Here is a 16,122-nt window from a genome sequence, read left to right on the forward strand (position 1 = left end):
CAGCTGAGTGCCTAGTAGCTGCCTACTGGTCGAAGTTCAGCACTCCACCCGCAGCACGCAGCTTGGTCGTTACAGCCCGGCGCTTGGAGGCTCTGAGGCCTGGTGAGCAGAGGTCTAGTGCCCAGCCGTCATGTCGATCTTCACCCCCACCAACCAGATCCGCCTGACCAATGTGGCCGTGGTGCGGATGAAGCGCGCGGGGAAGCGCTTCGAAATCGCCTGCTACAAAAACAAGGTCGTCGGCTGGCGGAGTGGCGTGTGAGTGACATTGTGCCCTAAGCCCAGTGGACCTGCCCCACCGGCGTCTGGCCTCCCCGAGCGCGGCCTCTGAGCCAGGGGCTTCTTTCGGGTTTGGTTGGCTCGGATTGGGTTTCTTGACTTGGGGCTTTGTTGGTATCCTAAAAGCTGCAGCCAGGAAACCCCATAATAGCTGGGCCTGGTGGCCTACATTTGTAATCTCAGTGCTCAGGAAGAGGAGGAGGAGGCAGGAGGATTGCTGCGAGTTCCAGGCCAGGTTGGACTGGTGTATGTGACCCTGTCTCAATAAAACAAAAAATTCTGCACTCAAGAAGCTCCGGAATTATGGTGGGGTTCCTGGATTAATTATTAAAACTTGAACCTGATATTCCAAATAGCCTCAAAGAAAAGAAACTTTTTACGGTCGTTTTCCTGGAATAATGAAGACGGAAGGGTAATCTTCCAGATACTGAAATAATACAGCTGACATCACAGATCTCAGGATCCCAGGGTTTCGTTAAAGTAGGTAGTGTCTTCCCGACTGCCCTCTAGGGATTGACCTTGTGGAAGAATATCAGCCTTCCACACCAACCCCAGCCACACCCTGTATTTCGGTACATAAAGGTGACGTTTTTCCTAAGGTAACTAAGTGGGAGGGAATACAGATGCTTTCCTAAGCTTTGAGAGTGTTACTCTACACAAAGAATGGAGAATAGGATTGAGGGGAGTTGTGTGTGTGTTTGTATTTCTGTTTTGGGTGGTGGGTTTTTTTTTTGTTTTTGTTTTTAATGTGAATGATTGTTTTGCCTGCATGTATGTGTTTACACCACATGCATGCAGTGCTCTCAGGCCAGAAGATGGCGTCAGATCCCCTGGAGCTGGAGTTACAGGTAGTTGTGAGCCACTGGATATGGGTGTTGGGAATCGAACTCAAGTACTCTGCAAGACCGCTAGTTGCTCTTAACTGCTGGGCCATCTCTCCAGTCCTCGTTTTGGTTTTTGAAACAGGGTCTCATGTGACCCGAGCTGGCCTGAACACACTGTGTGGCTGATGCTGGCCTTGAACTGACTTTCCTGCCTCCTCCTCCTTACTGGTGAGATTACAGGTGTGCCCTAGCACACCCAATTTTCAGTATTTGCTTTTTGTCTTATTGCCATCTTGTATTTAAATTCAAGTTGATTTCCAAGCCTGCAGTGGATTCACAAAAACTTTCTCTCCTGCCCTTTCAAGGGAAAAAGACCTTGATGAAGTTCTGCAGACCCACTCAGTGTTTGTAAATGTTTCCAAAGGTCAGGTTGCCAAGAAGGAAGACCTCATTAGTGCATTTGGAACAGATGACCAGACCGAAATCTGCAAGCAGGTAGGTCTGTCAGCTGCAGCATAACAGATTGCCACACTCGTGGGCAGCAAAAAGACCTCTGTTCCTGCTGTTGGTCTGGGGGGTTGGGGGAGTTGGTGTTTGTGTTAGCTTTCGTTTTTGTTTTATTTCTATTTCATGTGTATGAGTTTTGTCTGCATGTAAAGTGGCATCCATGCTTGCAATGCCGAAGAAGGCCAGAAGAGGGTGTCAGATCCCCTGAAACAGGAGTTAGGACCATTGTTAGCCGCCTTGTGGGTACTGAAAACCGAACCTGGGTCTTTGGAAGGGCAGGCAGTACCCTTAACCACTAAGTCATATCCAGCCCCTCCTGTTAATTTCTGGGGACAGTCTCAAACTTGCTGTGTTGCCAAAGCTGGCCTGCACTCCTGATTCTCCTACCTCAAACCACAATACCCATTTCCAATATCACATTTTTGTTTGAGACAAGGTCTCACTACACAGCCTTCGCTGACCTGTAACTAGCTATAGAGCAGGCTGGCCTCGAACTCACAGATCTGCCTATCTATGCCTCCCAAGCACTGGAATTAATGGTGTTTGCCACCACACCCAGCTTCACTTTTTTTTTTTAATGTGTGTGTGTGTAGGTATGCTTGGGTGCATGCAGGTACCTTTGGAGGCTCGAAGAGGGCATTGGATCACCTGGAGTTAGTCACAGGGCATTTTGAGCCACTAGATAGGGTGCTAGAAATTGGACTCAGGTCCTCTGAGAGCAGCAAAGAGCTCTTAACTGCTGAGCCATCTCTCTGGTCCTCCAGGATCACTTTAAATAACAAAATTTGGATTTTTTTTGTCAAGCCCTTCAGAAATTAAATTTTGTATTTTTGATGTGGTATGCCTGCAGATCAACTTTCTTTTCTAAGACTGCCCCTTTCTCCACCTGATCCTCACCAGTGAGATTGTGGAGCCACAAGTAACACAGTGCATGCTCTAGGCCATGCTCAGTCCTGCATGTCAGCAGCTGCAGAGGTGAAGCTTCATTTTCTCCCTGCTGACTATTTCTTGTGCAGGTAAGAAAGAACTAAAATTAACAGGAGCTTTCTGGATGTTTTATGATTTTAGATTTTGACTAAGGGAGAGGTTCAAGTGTCAGATAAAGAACGGCACACGCAGCTGGAACAGATGTTTAGGGACATTGCAACCATTGTGGCAGACAAATGTGTGAACCCAGAAACAAAGAGGCCCTACACCGTTATCCTCATTGAGAGAGCCATGAAGGATATCCACTACTCAGTCAAACCCAACAAGAGCACAAAGCAGCAGGTGAGTAGCCTTTGATGTCACTAAGACTTGGGTCTAGCCTCCTCCTCCCAAGTGCTGGTTTATGTGGAGATGAAACACAAAGTTTCATGCATGCCAGGCAGTGCTCCACCAGATGAGCCACATTCCCAGTTTCCTCCCCCTTTTTATAAAAAACACAAATGCACATAGAACTCCATCTTCCTATCCAAGTCAGACCTTGAAAACCAAACTTGGAGTTTGGGTCATGTCAATTCTTTTGGCATGTTTCTGTTCATCTATATTTTATATGCTATAAATTCAGCCTTTTAGGGCAGATGCTTGTATTCCCAGCACTTGGGAGCTGAGATCAGCCTTGGCAGCATAATAAGACCCTGTCTCAAAAAAGAATACCACCAGGTGTGGTGGCTCACACCTTTAATCCCAGCACTCAGGAGGCAAAGGCAGGTGGAGGCCAGCTGGGGCTACTGGGAGACTCTGTCTGAAAAAGATTAAAAAACAAAAACAAAATGTCACCTTTTTAGAGTGTGCAGTTCAGTAATATATTCAGAGTTTTAGAACCTTTTCAAATTAGAATACACCAGTACCTTCCATCACATGGGAGATGGAGGCAAGAGGTCATCCTCAGCTGCATAAAAAGCTTTGAGGCCAACCTAGACAACATGATACCCTATCTCAGAATAAATAAGGTGCTAGGGAGAGGGCTTGCTATACAAGCCTAGGGACCTGCGTTTGAATCCCCAGGATCCACATAAAAAGCCAAATGTGGTCATTCGTGTACCTAGAATCCCACTGCTGTGGGGGACAGAGATAGGAGGCTCACTAGGAATTCCAAGTTTAGTGAGAAATTGTGTCTCAAGGGAATAAGGCAGGGTGCTAGAACAGGACACCCAGTGTCTTCCTCTGGCCTCCTCACATGCATCATTGTCTCCCACCTGCATACACACATTTTCACATGCCACATATGTATCACACACAAAATAAAAATAAGGAAGTTAACAGATAGCAAGTATGGTACTACTGATGTAACTTTAACATGCGTGCTCCCTGAGTTATATGTGTTCAGGTAGTTTCCTGACTTTGCCCTGATCATGTGTGGCCAGTGTAAAACAAAGGAGTTCGAGAACTTTTATAGTGAGCAGCATCAAACTGTTCACTCCACTCTGAAAACCCGAAAGGCCCTAAACCATTGTAGAGGGCATCAGAAGACTAAAGACTCATCCTCCTCACACTTGAAAGAAGAAATGAACTTTTGGTCAGTCACTGTGTACCATTTCCTCTCCAGGAGTCCTCAGATTCCCAGTGCCTAGCCCTGGAGAGGCAGAACAGAAAGGTCTGTGAGAACTCCAGCACATCTACTTGAAAGTTCTCCTGTCATCTAGCAACCTGACACTGTGATTGGCTATTACCTGCTCAAAGGAGAGCAGCTGAACCTGTCTGCCTGCCTGCTTGCCTAGTGGAGGCTGGGTGCTCCACTAGGTTCTCAGGTTGGAGCACTGCCTCAACTGGAACAGCCACAGGCAGTGTACAACATATCTACCCGTTCTTCACACATTTTAGTCATTCTTCTGGATGATTTTGGCCTTGCTTTGATGGAATCACTGCCTTTTTAAGGGTTCTTGTAGAGAACCAGGACCTCTTGCCGCATTCTGCCCTGGTCACCGTATCTGTTAAGAGCACATCCAGAACTGCTCTGCCCTGATCACCACATCTGTTACACACAGTGCATCTTGAGCTACTTTTTCTGCCCTCATTTTTCTGGTTTTCTTTGGTTTTTGTTTTGTTTTTCCCATAAAGAGGTCATTTTTGCTTGGTAGCTTCTCAAGCTCCTCAGCGGCAGTCCTTCAACAGGACTGGGCTTTGGCCTCCTGAGAGTTGGAGCAGAGGATAGATTGTCATCTCCTCATGTTTTTGTGAACACATGTATTCCTCTGAGCTCAGAATTGCCTAAGACTGACTTCACAGAACACAGAAACTGTGCCACAGCCTGCAGGGACTAACCCTTCCACACACCAGCAAGGAGGCTCAGTCTGCAAATCTTGTGGGATGCCCAGGTCCATTTGCCCGAGGAACATGTCTGTGGTCTCACTGTTCTAGAACTGCTAGCTCTAGGGACAGGTCTATGTCAGAGACCAGAGAAATCAGAAGGGCATTCTGTCCTAGAGAAGTTCCAACATATGTTTGCAAATGTAACTTCTTGTTTTTTCACTTTCCTGGTAGTTTACAGTGCCGAGGCTGCATGGTAGGCAAGTGTCTGCCACTGAGCTACATTCCCAGCCCTTGACAGTATTTTCTGAAGCAAAGAATCATTTTCTTATCATCATGTCTATTCCGGGTTTTTCTATGGTGTTGTGGCTAAGAAGCCATTGGCATAATGCGACAAGGTGGAAAATGCTTTGTTCTTGTGTGGCATGTGAGTTGGTGTAGCACAGTAAATAAACAGCAAATGCTCCCAATTTTTGACTTGACAGGCTTTGGAAGTAATAAAGCAATTAAAAGAGAAGATGAAGATAGAACGTGCTCACATGAGGCTGCGGTTCATCCTGCCAGTGAATGAGGGGAAGAAGCTGAAGGAGAAGCTGAAGCCGCTGATGAAGGTTGTAGAGAGTGAGGACTACAGTCAGCAGCTGGAAATCGTAAGATCGCAGCGGGGCATTGGTTCTGCCTTGGCCCAGAAATTGTAATATCATAATGAAACACTCTTGGCTTCATTCCACCAAAACAGCTTATTTTCTGGTCATAAATACTGTATTAGTTGCATAGCAGTGACCAAAATGAGAAAACAATTTACAGAAGGAAGGGTTACTTGCTATCTCCAAGGATTCAGTCCATGGTCCACTGGGTCTAGGCACTTGGGCAGAGCATCACATGCTGTAGGGTGGGGTGGTGAAGGAGGTTCTTCACCTCAGGGCAGACAAGAAACATCAGGGAGAGAGAACATGGCATAGCCTGCAGAGACTTGCCGCCCAACCCCCACCCCGTAACCCACTTTCTCAGCTAGACCTAGACCCTTAAAATTTCCAAATTTAACAAAATAGCACCACCAGCTGAGGACATTTCATATTCAGACCACATAATAGCATTTAGGAGTTGTAGGCTGGGCTAACGTCACAAGGTATATGAGTATAACTGCACCTCAGTTAAACACACAAGATTTTATCTGCTTTTTAGTCGTTGTTCATAACAATTATATTCATTTCTTTTAGATGACAAGAGATATATTTTTTTCTTTTTTTGGAGGGTGTTCTTTTTGAGTCAGGGTCTCCCTGTAGCCCCAGCTGGCCTGGAACTCAGAGAGCCACCTGCCTCTGCCTCCCGAGTGCTGTGACTAAAGGCATGCACCACCACACCCGGCCTGACAGGATATATGTCACACTGAGTCTTCTGTTACAAGACCAAGTAAAAATAAAAGTTGAGCGAAGCACAGTGGCACACACCTGTCATCCCAGCACTCAGCAGGTAGAGGCACAAGGATCAGGAGTTCAAATGCAGCCTTAGCTATATAGTTAATTTGCAGCCATCCTAGGCTGCATGAGAGCCTGTTATGAAAAGGGAAAAAAAAAGACTAAAGTTATCAGCCTGGTTTATACAGGAACATTTTCTAAAAGCATTTGCAAATGAGAGGATATACTGAGTATGGTGAATAACTGCTCCAGACATGAACACCACACCTGACACCGTAAAGTGCTTGACTTCGCTGAGCCTAAGTCTTTAATGGGGGAAGTAGAGTACTGGGAATTAAACCCAGGGTTACCCTGTAGCCCCAGCTGGCCTAGAACTTGTTATATAGACCAAGGTGGCTTTGAACTCACAGAGATCTACCTGCCTCTGCCTCTGCTCAGTGCCGGGACTAAAGGTGTGCACCGTCACGCCCAGCTAAATCCAAGGTCACCAAGCTCTTGCTCCAGCAGCTGCAGCAACAGCCACCTAAGTCCCTAGACAGGGAGGTGAGTGCTAGCAGATTCCTAGTGTTGAGGCTAAACCCAGACCTAGCCTGCTGCTCTGCCCTCCACCTTGTGAAGCGGCTCTGCAGCCTAAGGTGCACCCTGAGCATTGAAGCTGGCTTTTTCCACTCTGCCACTCATCCCTGTGGTAAACGGCTGTGTTAACTGTTGCAGGTGTGTCTCATCGACCCGGGCTGCTTCAGAGAAATCGATGAGCTGATAAAAAAGGAAACCAAAGGCAAGGGCTCCCTGGAAGTGCTGAGTCTGAAAGACGTGGAGGAGGGAGACGAGAAACTCGAATGACCTCCCAGCTCCGTAGCTGTGATGCCAACCCCTGTTCAAACGTTCTGCCACTCTCCCACTCTGGTGTTAAACGTTTACCTAGGTGCAATGTGGGGATGATTTCCATTTAATTTTAAGTTGGGGTTCTAGGCAACAATGAGAAACCCAAAATACAGAGTCCAGCGTAGCTCTTCACTGATGTCATACCTTACAAAGGTCAATTTTATGTGTGATATGATTGGAGAGGTGTGTACAAAGGGCAGTGTTGTGGCTGGAGAGATGGCTTAGCAGTTAAGAGCACTGGCTGCTCTTGCAGAGGACCTGGGTTCAATTCCCAGCACCCACGTGGCAGCTGACAACCATCCGTAACTCCAGTTCCTGGGGAATCTGACACCCTGTTCTGACCTTAGTGGCACTGCACGACACGGGTGCACTTACATACATGCAGACAATACACTCATGCACAAAATTTTAAAAATAAAATATTTTTTAAAAGGAAATGTTAGCTGGGAAGAATAGCATGGTATCTGCATAGTGCAGTCTGGGTCTGGGGTATACTCAGATGAAAACTTATTTCCTATGCAGATCTACAATGACTGGCAGAACTTAAATTTTTAATTCTCATCAAACATGCTACCACACTGACTTTGATTATTCTCAGTAAAATATAAGAAGTCATTACTAATTCCTAAAGTTTATAATATATGTTAGTGTAGCTAAAATTATACATAATAAAACTTATTTTTATTAAGTTCTGGCTTGCATTTCTAGACAGCTTTTTAATTTTTTTTTTTATTTCTGTGACAAAATACCTGACAAAAGCTACCTAAGGGAGAAAGGATTTATTTTGGCTCACAGTTGGAGGGTGCCAGTCCATCATGGTCAAAAGGTAAGACTGCAGGAGTGGTGAGGTGACTGCTTACATTGTATCTGGAAGCAGGCTGATGAATACTTGCTTTCTCCATTTTTTTCTCTCTTGGACTCCAACCCATGGGATGGTGCCATTCTCGTCTCACTTCTATACTGGTTCATTCCATTCCTCCCAGTCCCCTTCTGAGCTGAGGCTAGAATGCAGGGCCGTACACTGAGCCATACCACCAGCCCCACTGGGAGAGTCTAGGAAGGTGGTCTATGACTGAACCACAACCCCAGCCTCTCCCTTAGACTCTAGGCAGGTTCTCTTAACAGCCACAACCCTAACTCCTCATTGGGGATTCTAGGCAAGTGCTCTACAACTTAGCCATGCCCACAGCATCTCACTGGGGAACTTTAGGCAAGAGCTCAACCACTAAGCCACATGACACCCTGGCCCTTACTAATGTCTTCTGGTAGAAGTTTGGGTCAGGTCTTTGAGCACTTGTTGGTCTCATTCACTACAAGGTTTTATGCTCTCTGTGCAAAGGCTTGTCAATAATACCCATCACGTTTGCGGCAGGTGATACTTCAAAAGATCAGCCTGCAAAACCCCAGAAGTGCTCAATGTATAAGGTCTGCCCTTAGAAAGTACCCATCAGGCTGGACAAAGGAAACATGGCAAGTAAATCCAAGTATTTTATTCTGTAAAGCACGTATGCACATACTTCAAACACAGAAAATCAACAAGAGAGGGAACGCCATCACAGATCAACTAGTGACCGTCATGCAGCAAGGGTCGGGAGATGGATCTGCTGCCTTCACACCCTGCAGTGCCTGCAGGAGGGTCAAAACATGGTAGGCCAAGTCCTCTGCACTGCTGGGGAGAACACAACAGAAACTCCAGGTTCCAAATGATGAGAACTTACACATAGAATCAAAACTGATTCAAGTCATACCATATGGTGAAAGGACTAAAAGAAAAGGAAAGAGATCAATATGATCTGAAACAACCATTTCACAAGAAGTTGCTGACCTCTGATTGGACCTCCAGTCCATGACTGCTACTGTGGTCAGAGTCTCCTCTGAATGGCCAATGGCCCAGTCTGCAACATTTCAGTCCTAAAGTTCACCAAGAGACAGCTGAGGAGCGGGCCTGGTGTGTACCTGTCAGTAACAGGTTCTGCAGACATCTCTTCAGGCCCCTTGTGACCACCTCCTTCCCTGGCCCTACTGCATCCAATGACCTGCCCTGGTGAATGCTGATTATTAAAGTGAGTGTCTGGTCTTAGGACAGATCATGTTGTCTAGCATTTTGGGTCTTCCTCTCATCAGGCCTAATGGGTTTTCCCCACATACAGATCCCAGCCATTGTCTGTAAAACCAGGGTGACTAACAGTAGGAACACAAACTGGGTTGAACAGTGAAAGTGACTCCTTAACTGTCTAACTCCACTGGGACATCATTACTCTGTAGCAGCTTAATCTGGAACCTGATGGTCCTGATGACACATTTTTACCAGCCAGGCCACTGGCTTTCTCCATCCTGTCTCAAAGTCTATAAGATAAGACTAAATTAAATTCACAAGTTAGCCATCGTGCAAGCAACTTGTATCGTACAAAAAAAAGGGGTGAGGGGGACAGACAGTTGTAATTTCTGCCCTTGAAATATAATAAAAAGAAAAAATGCTAACGTATCACATAACTAAAGTGATTTTAATAATTTCAATAAATCTATTGTTTTTCACTGGGCATGGTGGTGTATGCCTTTAATCCCAGCACTCGGGAGGCAGAAGCAGGCTGATCTCTGAGTTTGAGGCCAACCTAGTCTACATAGTAAGTTCCAGGCCAGCTGGGGCTCCAGGGAGACCCTGTCTCAACCAAAAATGAAATTTTTTCAATTAAAAATAAACCTATTGTTTTCCATTTAAGAATGCCTGGGATAAAATGCACTAGCCCAATAAATTTCTGAATGTAGCAAGTAACTCTAATTGAGACAGACTACAGACCTACATTTAGAGGACAGAAGTGCTGACCTCATGTCTAAGTATTTTTTGTTTTGAGATAGGGTATCATTACACAGCTCAGTCTGGCCTGGAACACACGTAGCCCAAGCTGGCCTTGAACCTCCTGCTTCAGTCTCCTGAAAGCTGGGCTCACAGTTATGAATCCCCACACCTGGCTTATCTGAAACACTGTGGGAGAACACTGTGCGAGGTGTTAAGGCAAAGCATTGATAGAAAAATAGTAAGAATACAGGTTTCAAGGATGAACTGGAAGAGATCATGCATACTGTTATTTAAAGGAAGGAGGATGTAAGGGCAAAAAGGACAGAGGAACCAGATGCTCAAAATGTCAGAGATTTTGCATGTTAAATGACCTTCAGCACTGTGTGCCTTAAGATCTCACTGACACCAACTGCTGTCACACATCTCAGTGTCCATTTCCTTCTGAAGATGTTATACAAAAATAAACATTGAAAAAAGAAAACGTGTCTCCTTTTCTAAAAATGAAAAAAAAATGAGACCCTTGCATAACTGTTAGACCAAACCATCATTCTTTCTATGCTGTGCCCTGCCTTCTAGCCCAGCACCTCACATGCCCACATCACATAGCTCCTAACTCACTTCAAAAGTCTGTGGCTTCTCTCACAGAGGAGCAGACAATACCAGAGGACAAGGTTCCTCACCACCCATGTGAAAAATGAAACTTAGATCTTTACCATGTAGGTGACTTTTAAACATCTAACCTTTCATATGGGCTAGAAGTACGTTTATCCTAACTAGAGGAATATTAAAATGTGACTTTTTTTTTCCTTAAAAAACAAAAACAAAACCTCAAGATAGATTGTTTCCTTGCAAGCAAACTAAAGAAAAAAGCATTACTGCTGTTGTTATGGTTAAGCCTCAGACATGAGACCCACAGGAGGGGCTGTGGCTTCTGAATGCAGTATCCCATTAGAGGTGCAGGCTGCTTCCAACGCTGAACACATGGGACTGAAACAAGAACCACAGCAAACCTCAACATACCAGCACCCAAACAACAGCTGCTCAGCTCAATGAGATCCATAATCCCCCAGCACTACACAGAAGACCCCAAGTCCATGGGTCCCCAGTGAAGAGTGACAAGTTCGGCTGCACTCAGAGCAAAGCACGTGCATCGCTGAACCTATTTCCAGATCAATTTTTATAAATATGTACAAATCAGTTACAGGCACTTGAAATGTCTTTGGCTGGAATAACCCAACATTGCAAAATCATGTATTCACAGAGCAGCCAGGCCCTGGCTGGTTCAGCAGGTGATGATCATGGTTCTTGGTCTCTCAGAAAACAGGGAACTGTGGGATTAGGAATCAGCCAAAGCCACCTAGGAGGAAGCAAGTTGGTAATCAGTCAAATGGGGAACAGCTGACACATACCCCAAGACCACAGGGTCACACTGACTGAACTTCTATCAGCAGAATGAGTTACTAAGGCCATAAGGAAACAACTTCACCTTACGGAGCAGTGAACAGAAACCTAAGTCTGATGATAGCACCCTGATCTGCAGAACCACTTATACTGAAAGAGTTAACTGTTTCTACCTCTGGCCAGCACCCTGTGACATGACTCACATACTGAGGAAAGGGGGCCCATCCACAACAGCTCTCCAAAAGGGACTTCAGAACACCCGTCAGGATGTCGGGATTTTTTTTTGAGACAAGATCTCACTATGTAGCCCAGGAAGGCCTCGAACTCATAATCTTCTCCATTGCCAGGATTATAGGTATATGCCACTGTACCAGGCTCACAGTATCTTGTAGCAGCCAAGGTGGCTTGAGGATATGGCTGAAAACCTAATACCATAATTTGGGCTGAAGGCGGAGACTACCTTTCGTGGAAAGTCTGGAACATCTTTCCTTGATGGAAAAGTGACTCATAATAAGTGAAGTAAGGGCTTAGCCAGAAATTTCTGTCTCCAGAAACCAGGTAGACCCTACCCATCGCTCACCTTCTCAGGACAGAACTCAGGATTGCTCTGACGTAATTTGCTGGGTCTGCCTTTGATAACCGCATAGCAAAACATAGTTATCACCATCACGAAAAGGAAGTAACTGGTGTGCATAAGATGCAGGTTTATCAATGACCGGTCATCCTGGTGAACAAGAGAAGCCAGACATGCAGCTATTACTGATGACTTCAGTGCTAAATGGGAAACTCAGCCTCCACGTCCACAGCAACTTTATTCATTTTATTATTCTGTGGCATTTGGAACTGAACCTGTGACCTCACACACAACAAACAAGTACTCTACCACTGAGCTACATCCCCAGCCACCAACTTTAATTCTTAAGCTGAACGACGGATCAGTCCATTTGTCTCCCAAACTACTATAGTTGGCTCTCGCTAAGTAAAAACAGAGTTTCTAAACAATCTCAGTTAGGGACCACCCATTCCTTCCTCTACTGTGGTTTCTACACCCCCACATTCCAGAGCCCTGCAAAACCTATCTCCTGTGAAGCCCCAGAATTTGTGCTGAACCCTGATCCACTCTGCACATGTCCTCCTGCTCCCACTGGCCTTGGGGTGAGGGCGGGCAGACTGTATCAGCTTCCCTATCTCTATGCTATGCTCCCACCACAATGGCCAGCACATCCTTCCCAGACAGCAGCCCTCCTCCTGCACTTTCCCATGGTTCTAAGTCCCTAGCAGAAAGGGATTCAGGTTGGACTCATTCTTCTGAGATCTCTGACCTGCAATTGCAGTAGCTGGGGTGTGGGAGAGACCCTGGTGGGCTTCCATTCCCTTTCCTCCTCCCACTCCAGTGCTCATGACCTCAGCCACGGACTCCCTCCACTCACACAGCGGGCAGCAGATGAAACTTTTTATTTTGGAGACTGTCTCATTCTATATAACAACCTGGCCTGGAACTCATATTGCTTCAGGCTCCTGAATGCTGTGATTTTAGGTATACCTTGCAATCCTGCATCAGACCCAGTTTCTTAAGGGACTGCTTACAACTGCCAGACACAGGCAGTAAGGGCCCTGTAGGAGGAGGGAGGCAAATGCCTCGGTTGGGCACAAAAGGCTGTGGAATCCGATCTCTGCCCTGGTCCCCACTGCTCACTCCTGCAGCTCCCTGGCTACCAACTTCCACAACTGGTTACAAATGAGACAGAGAAAAGAGAAGTCCAGAGGAAAAGAAGACAAATCCACACAGCACACTCCAGAAGGGAAACAAGGACGCTTAGAAAGTCATGGAGCAGCTGAGTCTAAGTGGACTACATCTGTTGACTGAGCAGCAGCATCTTCCTCTTCTTTCCTTCTTGTTAAATGCTAAATACACATCCTGAGCCAGGCATGGTGGCACACACCTACAATCCCAGTACTTGGTAGGCTGAAGCAGAAGAATCACAAGCTCCAGGCTAGTCTGGGCTACATAGTGAGACTGTCACAAAAAGAAGGGAAAATAAAGATATACCACCTTCTATGGCCCATTTCTATCTTTTAAAACTCCAAATAGCACTAGCCATTGCTAGTGTTGGCACTAAGCAAGGATTCTATATATAAAACCACACACAGAAATCTTGTGACCACTATAGGTTACAAACACAGCAGCTCTCCATACATAACTGCTAAGGAACAAAATGCAAAATAAAGAGCAAGGTTTTTCTTAACCACAAGGGTGGCATGATTTTCCCAGCCTCTATCACTATGTCTAGTCTTCCGAAACCTAAAGTGGCTGGGGCTGAGCTAACCCTAGAGGTAAACATGCCTGCACTCATAAATCCAGGACACACACACACAAGCACACAGACACATTAAGATATAGTCACACACAGTCACATACATACACACATTAAAAAGAGATAGTTACACAGAGTCACATACTCATAAAATTTGTCTCACTTACATCTGGAACAATAACAGTGAGCTTGGGATTTAAAGCGTGATAGACTTTGCCAATGGCCCCCTTGTAACACCAGAAGGGATTGTAGTCTTGAGCATACTTTGTGTTGGCATCTCTAGCAGTTGTAAAGATCTTGTACCAGAGTGTGGCATTGCTGTACGTGTCGGGGACACAGTGTGGTGGCTGACTGCAGAAAGAAAGACAGCAGCTCAGTGATCTCAGACACTTACTTGAGCTCCCTCCATGCACATACCCAGCAATACTGAACAAAGCAGCACACAAAGAAAAGAGAAATACAATGTTTTGAACAACTATGATGTTTCTCTGGAATAAATTCATTATAGTTCTAATTAGAGTCTTTTGTTGTTGTTTTGAGACAGGGTCTCATGTAACCCAGGTTAGCCTCAAACTCACTATATAGCAGAGGCTGGCCTTCAACTTCTGGTTCTACTATCTCCACCGCCTAAGAACTGGGATTACAGGTATAAGCCACCACAACCGTCTTTTTGTTCTTTCTTAAAACACCTACAGAGCCAGGCAGGGTGGTATGAATCTATAATCCCAGCAGTCAATGGACACTGAGGCAGGAGAATCAGAACTTCCAAGCCAGACTCTGCTACAGAGTTTGAGGTCAATCTGGGCTATATAAGATTCTGTCTCAGCCGGGCATGGTGGCGTACACCTTTAATCCCAGCACTCAGGAGGCAGAGACAGGCGGATCTCTGTGAGTTCAAGGCCAGCCTGGTCTACATAGTGAGTTCTAGGCCAGCTCAGGCTACAGGGAGACCCCCCCTTTTTGGGGGGGTTTCTTTTTGAGACAGGGTCTCCCTGTAGCTCCAGCTGCCTGGAACTCACTGACGACCAGGCTGGCCTCAAACTCACAGAGGATCTGTCTGCCTCTGCCTCCCCAGTGCTGGGATTAAAGGTGTGCACCACCATGCCTGGCAGGGAGACCCTGTTTCAAAAAGACCAAAAAAAAAAAACCCCAAAACACAAAAAAAACAGACCCTGTCTCCAAACAAACAAATCTCCCCACCCCCAAAAAATTAAAAGATAAAAACTAACAGTTTCTGGGTCATATAAATAAAAGCAACTTTTATCTCTAGGCGGCCCTAATTACAGATCACTCTGGTGGGAGGCCCTGCTCTTCCTTTTCTGAGATACAGGTCTCCTCTGGTGGGAAGGGCAGCCTGAGCGTGGCTAACAGCACTACATATTTCACTACCTCATTGAAACATTAGTTCACTGGGGCTTATTGTTGTTCATTTGTTGAGACAGTGTCTCAAGTATCCCAAGTTGGCCTTGGCTATACAGCCATGGATGACCTTGAACTTCTGATCCTCTGGCTTCATCTCGAGTGATGGAATTATAGGCATGCTCCACCACACCAGTTTAGTGTTGCTATGGATGGAACCCAGGGCTTTGTGAATGCTGGCAAACACTCTAGGAACTGAGTTACAACCCCAGCCTAGCATATTCTTATATGCAGAAATTTTACCTTTAGAATTTCAAATAATCCTGGGAGCCAGTGACATAGTTCAGTAAATAAGGATACTTGGCACCAAGCCTGACAACTTGAGTTCAATCTCCAAAGTCCATATATGGTAGGATGACAAAACCAACTCCCATTCCCACAAGTTGTCCTCTGAGTTCCACACACATATGGTGGCAAGCACACAGCTAGCCATATACACACACAAGATAAATTTAAATGACCTTTGGGGAGGTCTACCTAGTGACAACTCTAGGAAGCAACGGGGCCTACCACACTCATAGCACATGGATCTTCCCTGCACATCCACTGGGTTCAGGACACACTTACACTGTGACAGGGAAGACTCCAAGGGCAGCTGTGAGGGTCATACAAGCCGTGAATACCACCTGCTCACAGTGGCCGTGGAGGGCGCAGTCATCAGCACTCCAGGCTGTAGGCAGGGTAAAGGTGATGTTGATCTCCTCATGTGCATCCCTGCCTGTGAAGACACAGCAGCTTGTTAGTGGTCATAGGAATTCAGACTGTTCTTGGTATTCAAGTGAACCAAAGCAGACGCCTGTCAGCCTGCACACCTGGCCAATGGGATTTCTATAGCACCAAGCCTTGATCTGAACCATAAGGTCCACTCAACCAATAGAGTCACAAAGTATTTCATAAAAAGCTACTAGTTTCAGTTTCAGGGACACTACTCCAGAGCCCAAGAAAGGGTGGAGTTGGACAACCTGAGCTGGGTGATTATTATGTTCAATCCTCTGGGTATGTATAAATGTATTACTTCTCCACACAAGTCCATACATAGAGAGGAG

The 16,122-nt window shown here is 45.8% G+C and overlaps 2 protein-coding genes across 4 annotated transcripts in view; one reads left to right on the forward strand and one right to left on the reverse strand.

Annotated features, from left to right (window-relative positions):
- On the forward strand, positions 1-9,546 carry Sbds (SBDS ribosome maturation factor). Its single transcript, XM_008839140.3, has 5 exons — positions 1-258; positions 1,469-1,598; positions 2,679-2,879; positions 5,327-5,491; positions 6,974-9,546. Exons 1-5 carry the CDS (start codon positions 131-133, stop codon positions 7,100-7,102), a joined length of 753 nt encoding a protein of 250 aa, XP_008837362.1. The 5' UTR covers positions 1-130; the 3' UTR covers positions 7,103-9,546.
- Tmem248 (transmembrane protein 248) overlaps positions 8,620-16,122 on the reverse strand; it is a 23,404-nt gene continuing 15,901 nt past the window's right edge. For 2 of the 3 annotated variants that reach the window (XM_017799657.2, XM_029566479.1), the window contains exons 4-7: positions 15,644-15,794; positions 13,825-14,008; positions 11,923-12,066; positions 11,107-11,298 (exon numbers count right to left, since the gene is read on the reverse strand). In XM_017799657.2, the coding sequence (XP_017655146.1) occupies positions 11,278-11,298; positions 11,923-12,066; positions 13,825-14,008; positions 15,644-15,794 (500 nt within the window). In that variant the 3' untranslated portion in view covers positions 11,107-11,277. Of the gene's footprint in view, positions 11,299-11,922; positions 12,067-13,824; positions 14,009-15,643; positions 15,795-16,122 lie in introns of all 3 variants that reach the window. The other variant, XM_008839141.3, reaches the window with a different exon arrangement.

This window comes from Nannospalax galili, unplaced genomic scaffold, assembly GCF_000622305.1.
Source record: "Nannospalax galili isolate Female #2095 unplaced genomic scaffold, S.galili_v1.0 scaffold899, whole genome shotgun sequence".
Lineage (NCBI taxonomy): Eukaryota > Metazoa > Chordata > Mammalia > Rodentia > Spalacidae > Nannospalax > Nannospalax galili.

Bases quoted from the DNA above. Each gene is read 5' to 3' on its own strand.
- Sbds (XM_008839140.3), top strand. From the start codon at position 131: ATGTCGATCTTCACCCCCACCAACCAGATCCGCCTGACCAATGTGGCC. The intron at 259-1,468 runs GTGAGTGACATT...TGCCCTTTCAAG, and splicing joins GTCGGCTGGCGGAGTGGCGT to GGAAAAAGACCTTGATGAAG. The intron at 5,492-6,973 runs GTAAGATCGCAG...TAACTGTTGCAG, and splicing joins ACAGTCAGCAGCTGGAAATC to GTGTGTCTCATCGACCCGGG.